We start from the raw sequence: 9,354 nt of genomic DNA, 5'->3' as shown, positions 1-9,354 counted from the left end.
TAACAAACTCTGAACAGAATCTGACACATAGGCGTTTTCATGTACTGCATATCTTGCTCGAGAAACGAGATCCAACGTGAGCAAACCACGTCTACTAACCGATTTTGTGGGGACCAAAAAGAGTAAGAATCCACTACGGAATACACGTGCTAGGTAAAACTATATAAACCACCTTATCAGCAAACCCTAAAGGTATCTCTTTTTTCTCACTCTACACTCTTTTCTCTTCTTTTCTCTTCTTCTTTCTTCTTCTTTCTTCTTCTCCAAGTAAATACTGACTTGATCGTCGGAGCGAATTACCGGTGACCCCCACCGGTTCTTCGTCTGATTTTCTGTGTTCTTGTTCTTTCAGGTTCATCTGACCGGTCCAGGCGTTGGTGATTTATCAAGTTCCAACAAACTTTTCGAATTGGAACATAATTATAAAATTTTAAAAATTTATTCGCGATTGCAACTACTCTTAATTCTGTTATGCACCCCTTCAAATATTAGTTAACCGGCCAAAAGTGGGGTTCTTTTTTTTTTTTTGGTTACAATTGAGTTCCCTTTTGATTTCATATGATTCTTGTAATTTCTGTTATTTTTATTGGAGCCCATTAATCTGTAAGAATGCATTCCTAATTCCTATGGCATAAATATAAAAATCAAAATGATATATATATATATATATATTTGAAATACAAAACTGACAGCTGAGAAAATAACATATTTTTTTTGAAAATAACGATATTTAATTAATACAATTTGCTCAGAACTTTATTGGCTTAATCAAATATAAGAAGAGTACTTAACATTTTCAAATTTTCCTTATGAGAAATTAATGGGATAAACTGCCATTTTATTTGGATAAAACAACCCCCAATGTTGCTCTACAGCGTCGCCTCCTTTCAAATTCTCATTAAACATAGCAAACAAGTAAGTCTCAATCGCCTTGCCGGGCCATTTCGGCGTGCCCCTGGAAGACAGAACATGTCTCACTAGGTTCGAATTGTATAAATATGCATTTCCAATATTGCTCTCTGCCTCGCTACCTCCGGCGGACGGCCAACCTGTTTCCGACACTACAATTGGAACTTGAGCCGCTCCGACATTCTCCAAAGACGAATGTAGCGAATCGACAATAGCATCAAACAAATTAAGATAATTTAAATCACCATCGCGTACGATAACATCGTCAGAAGTGAGTAAAGCATAATGTAACGGAATATTATGAGGATTAGAAATGTAGGCGAAATATGGATACACATTGGCTAAAAGTGGCGCACCGGTTCTGTTCAAATAATGTGCAATCGGAACCATGTAGGTCAGAGTTTCTTCTGCAAAAACTCCGGCAGAAGGCGGATAGGATACTCCTAAAACTGCTGTAGAAACTGAGGTAGAGACTTTGATATAGCGCGAAAGACCCGCTAATGTTAAAGCAGAGTTCATGTTCTGCATTGCCGGAAGAATATAAGGAGCGTAGTATCCCGGAATGAGTTCATTTCCGACTGCGATGTATTGGAAACGTACATGGGGCCAGTATGGGCGGATGAATTGTTGAACCCAGTCGTATGCTGCTGTATAAGAGTTTGCGAGCTGGGGAAGTTCTTCGTTTAGGACTCCAACTAAAACTTGGATATGTGAACCGCGAAGGGCTTCTAGTGCTGATAAGTCTGGATTGTAGAGTCTGATTTTTCCCAAGTGGTTTGATTTGTACATTGAGATTACTTCGCGTGCTGATGGAAGATTGTCGCCTAACATGCCATAGCATACTCCTAAATTGGAACCACCTAATTAAGAGATGCGTAGAACAAGTCAGAACATAATCAATTAATTGCAACCTGTGTGTACGATCATTTGATTATATATATATAGATGCGGATCCATCAACATAAGATAAACAAAAAATATAACAATTTTAACTCAATTTAATAGCAGTTTCTGAATTATAGCAATAATACGTATAGACAATTAAATAGTTGTTGTTGTCAACCATTGTCAAAAAATTAATAAACTTTTAATTTTATAAAACTAATAAAATTGGTGTATTGACTGTTAAATAACTTATTGAAACAAAAGCAAATACAGCATATTCAAAATCATAATAATAAATTTAAAGTAATGGTGTAAGCACATTCAACAACAATTCATTACTGTCGTTGTAAATCATTTAAGGAGATTAAACTAACCTGCCAAAATCGGTCCGATTATAAGGAGCAGAAAAGCTGGATAGAGGAGATGAAAATGGCAGGCCATGGTAGATGATGGTTGAGTACTTTTGAGGTAGCTTGAAATGTGTAAATATATACATGTAGGATTTTGCTAAGGTTAAACATATTAGTCTTATATAAATTAGTCATAGCAAGTGAGTTTATGTCAAAAATATGTAAAGACAAGAAGATAAAGAGAGGGTAAATAAAATGCAAAGTAGGCTACTCAGGATCCTAATATATCTTATAATTCATGTCATATAAATTGTTACATTACTTTTCTGCAAATCTTTGTGTGTGCATCTTAATACTTTCTCCAAACTACTACAATTAATTATTTCCCGCACCATAAGTATTGGCTTTCCTTGTTCACCCTTGTTTTTTTTAAATTAGTATGTGTTTTGTTTTAGAGTTCAATGCATATTTTCTAATCACTTGAGAATCAATTTATCTAATTCGGATTTATCATGGACCGGCTATCACATTCACAATTTCACATGAGTAAAGCTCATAATTCATAAGTAGTAATATATAGGCAAAATAAATTAATATATCGGTAACTATCATAAAATTAATAAATATATATATTATGAATAATAATCATGTCTCTTTGGTCCAATAATTTAGCGTTTTGAGTCTTATATCCAAAAGGCATACCAAAACGAGTTTAATTCATAAAATAATGTATACTTTATTATCTTAAATTATTTTTATGATAAATTAATCTACATTTGGAGAAAATAGCCATATAATTTTTGAAAATAAGATAAAAAAATTAATAGATACTCCCAAAAGTCTGAGATTATTTTGTCAATTAGACGAGAAATTTTTAGATAAATCAAGTTCACCATGTAGGATTATGAACCATCCATTTAATACGTGACACGTGGCGTGATTACTTACATGAGCCAATTAATGAAAGGCACATTAATTCTAAATAAAACACATTAAATAATCATTAATAATTATGCCTTTCATTAATTGGTTCATAATCCTACGTGGTGGACTTGGTTCACCTAAGAATTTCTCCAATTAGATCTATATAATTATAGACAAATTTCTTTTGTGCTATATGATTTTGTTCTGTGATTATTTTCCTCATTGATAACTTTGATGAAAGTGTTGCTTTTACAGCAAAGAGTTTGAATGTACCGTATCTTAACGCATATCTTAATTCCATTGGAACAAACTTCACACATGGTGCAAATTTTGCTGCCGGAGGAGCCACCATCAGGCTACCATCCAGTATTATACCTAATGGTTTATCTAGTCCATTCTTTCTTGAGGTGCAATACCTTCAGTTGGTACAATTCAGACTCAAATCACAAGTAATAAAGAAACAAGGTACAATTTCCAACCAAATATCTAAATTTTGGGAATTTTAGTCCAATTTAAACGGTTAACAATAGTTTTGCTCAAATAGTATAAACACTGGACAACATACTGTTAAGTTCGTAGATTCAATTCCTCCCACAAGCGCAACCTCCTTCCCCTAAAAAAAAAAACAATAGTTTTGCCCCAATTGCACTAATTCTTCAAATTGGCTTGTGTTATTATTATTTTCAATGATGAATTACGAAATTTAGATATCCAATTTTTTTATGAAAAAAACACTTTATTTTTATAGTTTTACATGACTTTTAAAAATTAATTGTTTTATGCAACAAGTCAAGTGCTAATTAATCAATTTTTAAAATTGGATTTAGAATTATTGTCGACCTTCAAAATTGCACTAAAATTGTTGAAATTAAAAGTTTTAATTAGGTTTGAAAAAAATTCAAATAGGTTTGATTTTGTTTTAATTCATTAGGCCTTTTTTTCATTGATGAACTTTTAATCAATGTGGGTAGGTGGTGTATTTGCATCGCTGATGCCAAAGGATGAATATTTTTCAAAGGCTTTGTACACAGTTGATATTGGACATAATGATATTGGAGATGCATTTTTGAGTAATATGTCAATTGAACAAGTAAATTCATCTGTCCCTGATATGATCAATCAATTTTCAGAAAACATTAAGGTACTCAACATATTTCAGTGAAGAACATAAGTACTAGCTACTAGTTCATGCGCTAATTAATTATCAAACTATGGACGCAGAACATATACAACTTAGGAGGTAGATCATTTTGGATTCATAATACTGGACCAATCGGTTGCCTTCCTTACATGTTGGCCAATTTCCCCGGAGAAAAGGACGAAGCCGGCTGCTTGAAACGTTTCAATGAAGTTTCTCAATACTTCAACTTTAAGTTGAATGAGTCAATTGCTCAACTCAGATCGGATTTTCCTTTGGCTGCATTCATATATGTTGATGTCTATTCTGTCAAGTACTCTTTGTTTAGATCGCCCCACAAATACGGTAAGTCATGCATATATGATTTTTTTTTTGGGTTCAAAATCTTTAAAATTTAAAATCCAAAAAACTAATTTGACAATTATTTTATTGATAATCACTTATTTTTTATTTAAACATGCTGAAATTTGATTTTATATTAGACGCTAACTGATTAAGTTTTTCTTATTAAATTGTAATGCGACAACCCGAACTCTAAATCGTTGATTAAATTTATATCAGATGGCACGCATGTGGTTATAAATCACCTTTTAGAAGGTTTAATGTCCTAAAAAATTTGACTTTTTAACTTCTTTACAATAGTACTTAACTTTAACTTTGTAAATTGAATTCTTCTCCATTCGAATAAATTTCAAAAAAATCCTTATAAATGACTTATATTTGAACTCTTTTTCGTTTGAAAAATTTGAGATGAATGACATATTCGAATATTTTTTTAATGGAAAAGAGATTAATTCAGTAGTTGTAGTTACAATTGAAAGTGAAAGTTGTGAATTTAGTACAATTTACAATTTTATAACGCCAGAATAATATTGAGAAGGGGTTAAGAAATCGAGGTATTTTGAGACATTAGGCTTATTTTAAATCATATATCTAATTATTTTCTGAGTTGTTAATTCATTTATAGACGCTTTGAAACTGATTTATTAGATAAATTTTATTTTATTATGGATTTTTTTTTTCAATAAAGGGCAATTATGAACTAATTAACATTTTTTGTGTGTGTGTTTGTGAATCATATAGGATTTGAGTTTCCACTTGTAGCATGTTGTGGGTATGGAGGTAAATACAACTTCAACAATAGCGGTCAATGTGGAGATACAGTGGCAGTAAATGGCACAAATATAGTAGTGAGTTCATGTGATGAACCATCGGTTCGAGTCATTTGGGACGGAATTCATTATACTGACTCAGCCAATCAATTTGTTTTCAATCAAATTGCTACAGGACTCTTCTCTCATCCACCTCTTCCCTTGAAATTGTCGTGTTGAAATTGAAAAGTTCGTGCTACATTCATACTTTATTTATAATTAACCTTTTATTTGATAATGTAATCAAATTAATTAATTATGTTTATGGATGACTTAGTGGATCTAATCCATCTAAAAATTATCTAATTCCTAAAAAAAAAAAAATTATCTAATTGGGTATTATCAATCCGCGAAGAAAGGGACTATCCGTTGACCTTCAAAATTTATCAAGCTTAAATAATTAAATGTGTAACATTTGAATTTAATAAACTATGCCTCAACTTGATATAAGGTATGACTTACGAACTACTAAATCTAGCAATTTGGCTACGCACATCTCACTTTAGTCATTTTTTAAGCATATAATGCTACAATATACAGTGTAAACGGCTATAAATATACTCGCTCTCTATATTGAATCTTACATCTCAACAGTGTTATGCTTTTTACATGCAAAATGGGATTTTCTTGCGCTAATTACAAATTTTCATTTCCTGTCTCCTACTCATTTTTCACGCTTCTAGTAAGCTTTGCTATTTTAAACCCTGTAATTGGTTTAAGAAGCTGTAAATTTGAGGCCATCTTCAACTTTGGCGATTCCAACTCGGATACGGGCGGATTACCTTCCGCCTTCTTTCCTCCTAATCCTCCCTATGGCCAAACGTATTTTCACATGCCAGCCGGAAGATACTCCGACGGAAGATTGATTATAGATTTTATTGGTAAGTAACATTTACTTCAGATGTTTATCTTTGCCTATATTTAACATTCTTTTGTGTGTGTGTGTTTTTCTCGATTATTTGTTTTTCATAGATCTAAATTTCTAATGTCAAATTGGTAATATATTAAAATGTCGCATCCAATGCATACATAAACAAATAATTAGATAGATCCAAGAAGAAGAAAATTATTAAAAGTTGATTGTCCCATATTAATTAAAATAATAGTCGAATAATGTACAAACTGAACTCACTTCCCATGCATTATGAGAACAATAATTTAATTTTGTTGAACATGGATCAATATGAGTACTGACAGTATGAAGAAATTGAACATGTATATCCAGCACAGAGCTTGAATCTGCCATATCTTAGTGCATACCTGAATTCCTTGGGAACAAGCTTCACTCACGGTGCAAATTTTGCGACCGGATCATCCACCATCAGACTGCCTTCTAGCGTTATTCCCAGTGGCTCCGATAGCCCTTTTTTCCTTGATATCCAATTCCGACAATTCTTGAATTTCAAGAACCGATCACAAATCATCAGGAAGAACGGTAATTAAGTATACTAAATCTATTTATTTCTTGAATGTGATAATAAATTAGAAAATGTGTCTATTATCAGAATGCTTCTGGATAAAATAGGCTGAATTTGTGTATGTAGGTGGTATTTTTGCAAAATTGATGCCTAAGGAAGAATATTTTGGAAAGGCTTTGTACACGTTTGATATTGGCCAGAATGATCTTCAAGGCGGACTTTTGCATAATATGTCATTTGAAGAAGTGAAAGCGTCTGTTCCAGATATTCTGAATAGGTTCTCGCTCAACATTAAGGTAACTAATTTCACTAGTTTGAATAATTTGCACTCATAGTCCCATAATTTTGTTCCTTTTCCATCATAATTGACATATTATCATTGGGCCAGATATACGCCTGGCTCACCCAAACGCTTCCTCAGCCCAAGCCTGTGTTAGCCTGCATTTTCATGCGCGGGTTTAATCTTTTATTTTATTTTTGGATAAATTACACCACCATTCGAACTTTTCAAAATTTGCTTTTTGAGTTTCTAAACTTTTATTCCTTTTAAATTAGTATTTTAACTTTTTAAAATTTTATCAAATGAGCGTTTTTAGCCATTTTCCCATCATCGGACTACTAACAAGACCGATAATAAATTTTTTTAATTATGCCTATATGACTTGATATTTTTCCATCAGTTTGAACAATATTTATTTCAGAGTCTATATTAGATGAATCTGGTTTATTAGAGTCCGAACTCTCAGTTGGATTACTCATTAAACTAGTTTAATAAACTTTAATTTAATTAATTATTATTCAAACAATATATTTTATACTATTTCAAAAGTTTTTTTATTTGAGAATTAAAAAAGATGGATTAAATTGAAAATATTTTTTGTACTTATCAGTACGGCTGTTTGAAAACTCTAGAAACTAAATTTATCTTTTTTTTAATAGTGGTAACCTGTAACCTGAAGATGACTTGGTGAAAACACTTGTTTGCAACTTTTTAGCAAGTTCAAACACCAATTTGTAACTTTTTAACAAGTTTAAACACTAGATCGTAATAAGTTTTAGTTCAAACACTAAATTGTTAATTTCAAACAAGTTCACACACCAAATTTATAATAATCCCATCATAAAATTATCTTTTTAGTCCTCATCATATAATCATAAATATTAAGATCACGTGATGTCACATTAGCACTACTAATTATAGGATAATCATATAATTAAGTAATTAATTACTTGATGCAGAACATTACAAAATTGGGCGGTAGATCATTTTGGATTCACAACACAGGACCAATCGGCTGTCTTCCTTATTTCCTGACAAATTTTCCATTAGCGGAGAGAGATACTACTGGTTGTGCAAAACATTTCAATGAAGTAGTACAACATTTTAATTTCAAATTGAAAGAAACAGTCTCTCAACTTAGAAGGGATTTTCCTTCAGCTTCATTCACATACGTTGACATTTACTCTGCAAAATATTCTTTAATCAGTCAAGCCCAAAAATACGGTAAATCACACAATACCTGATTTTTTAAAATCAAGAAAAATATTTTATTTTTTAAAATTTGAATATTATATTGCATTGGGCTGGATTGATTGCAGGATTTGAGCTTCCACTAGTAGCATGTTGTGGGTATGGAGGAAAATATAACAATAGCAATACAGCTAGATGTGGAAGTCCAGCGATCATAAATGGGAGTCAAGTTCTTATAAACCAGCCATGTGATAACCTCTCAGTGCGAATAAATTGGGATGGAGTTCACTATACTGAAGCTGCCAATCAGTTTGTTTTCGATCAAATTTCTACCGGAGCATTCTCCGATCCGCCTGTTCCTTTGAATCAGGCATGCCACCGAACTACATTTTGAAACAAACCATTATATATATATATATATATATATATATATATATTACTGTAAATCTGTATCTCTTATTTATGTGAGATAAATGTATGTGTTGGTTTTTATGCTGTATGAAAATATGAGTCACCACAAGTTATGTATTTTGCCTTGTAAATTTTATTTTCAAACAATAATTGAAACGTTATATCATTATATATATATATATATACATATATATATATATAAAATTTAGTGGTAAATTAATATTTAATTCATGTAGATAATTACATGATTATCTTAATTTTTTTGAAAAGTTATAAAAATTATATTATATATATAATTTGGTTAATTCAAAATTTTCAAAACTGAAAATCGAATTAACTAAAAAAATTTAAAAAATTAATTATAACTTAATCAAGTTAACTAAAAATCGAACCAAACTAAATTCTATGCTATTTGTAGACCCAAAAAAACACAAAGAAAATTGGGGAAGTAATAATAGTCCAAAACATACTCATATGCATGAATAGTTTAGAAGTATAGATGGGATGAGAAGATGAGTTTTAGTCAACAAAGGAATGAAGAGCAAATGTCTAATCTTCCATCCATGTTCCATGCACAAAGTTTCAGTGCCATTTGGTTCATGCTCTCTACCTATACATGCATTAACTTTGTTGAAAAACAAAAACAAAAAACAGAACATTCATGTGAATTGCATTGGGCCTTTATTTTTATTTTTAA

General features: G+C 31.5%; 3 protein-coding genes across 3 annotated transcripts; 2 read left to right on the top strand and 1 right to left on the bottom strand.

Annotated features, from left to right (window-relative positions):
* Positions 1–696: 696 nt before the first annotated feature.
* Positions 697–2,277, bottom strand: LOC126679304 (glucan endo-1,3-beta-glucosidase-like). The gene is made up of 2 exons (XM_050374306.2): positions 2,169–2,277; positions 697–1,769 (listed from the first exon to the last, which is right to left on the bottom strand). The coding sequence occupies exons 1-2, from the start codon at positions 2,233–2,235 to the stop codon at positions 808–810; spliced, it is 1,029 nt and encodes a 342-aa protein (XP_050230263.1). The 5' UTR covers positions 2,236–2,277; the 3' UTR covers positions 697–807.
* LOC126673299 (GDSL esterase/lipase ENOD8-like) lies at positions 2,234–5,537 on the top strand. The gene is made up of 5 exons (XM_050367390.1): positions 2,234–2,246; positions 3,324–3,533; positions 4,040–4,209; positions 4,290–4,551; positions 5,290–5,537. Exons 1-5 carry the CDS (start codon positions 2,234–2,236, stop codon positions 5,535–5,537), a joined length of 903 nt encoding a protein of 300 aa, XP_050223347.1.
* A 291-nt stretch (positions 5,538–5,828) lies between these two features.
* On the top strand, positions 5,829–8,655 carry LOC126679294 (esterase-like). The gene is made up of 5 exons (XM_050374294.2): positions 5,829–6,238; positions 6,583–6,792; positions 6,902–7,071; positions 8,015–8,279; positions 8,375–8,655. The coding sequence occupies exons 1-5, from the start codon at positions 5,956–5,958 to the stop codon at positions 8,638–8,640; spliced, it is 1,194 nt and encodes a 397-aa protein (XP_050230251.1). The 5' UTR covers positions 5,829–5,955; the 3' UTR covers positions 8,641–8,655.
* Positions 8,656–9,354: the final 699 nt, after the last annotated feature.

Source organism: Mercurialis annua, linkage group LG1-X (assembly GCF_937616625.2).
Source record: "Mercurialis annua linkage group LG1-X, ddMerAnnu1.2, whole genome shotgun sequence".
NCBI classification, from domain to species: domain Eukaryota; kingdom Viridiplantae; phylum Streptophyta; class Magnoliopsida; order Malpighiales; family Euphorbiaceae; genus Mercurialis; species Mercurialis annua.
This window is presented reverse-complemented; position numbering and strand designations above follow the sequence as displayed.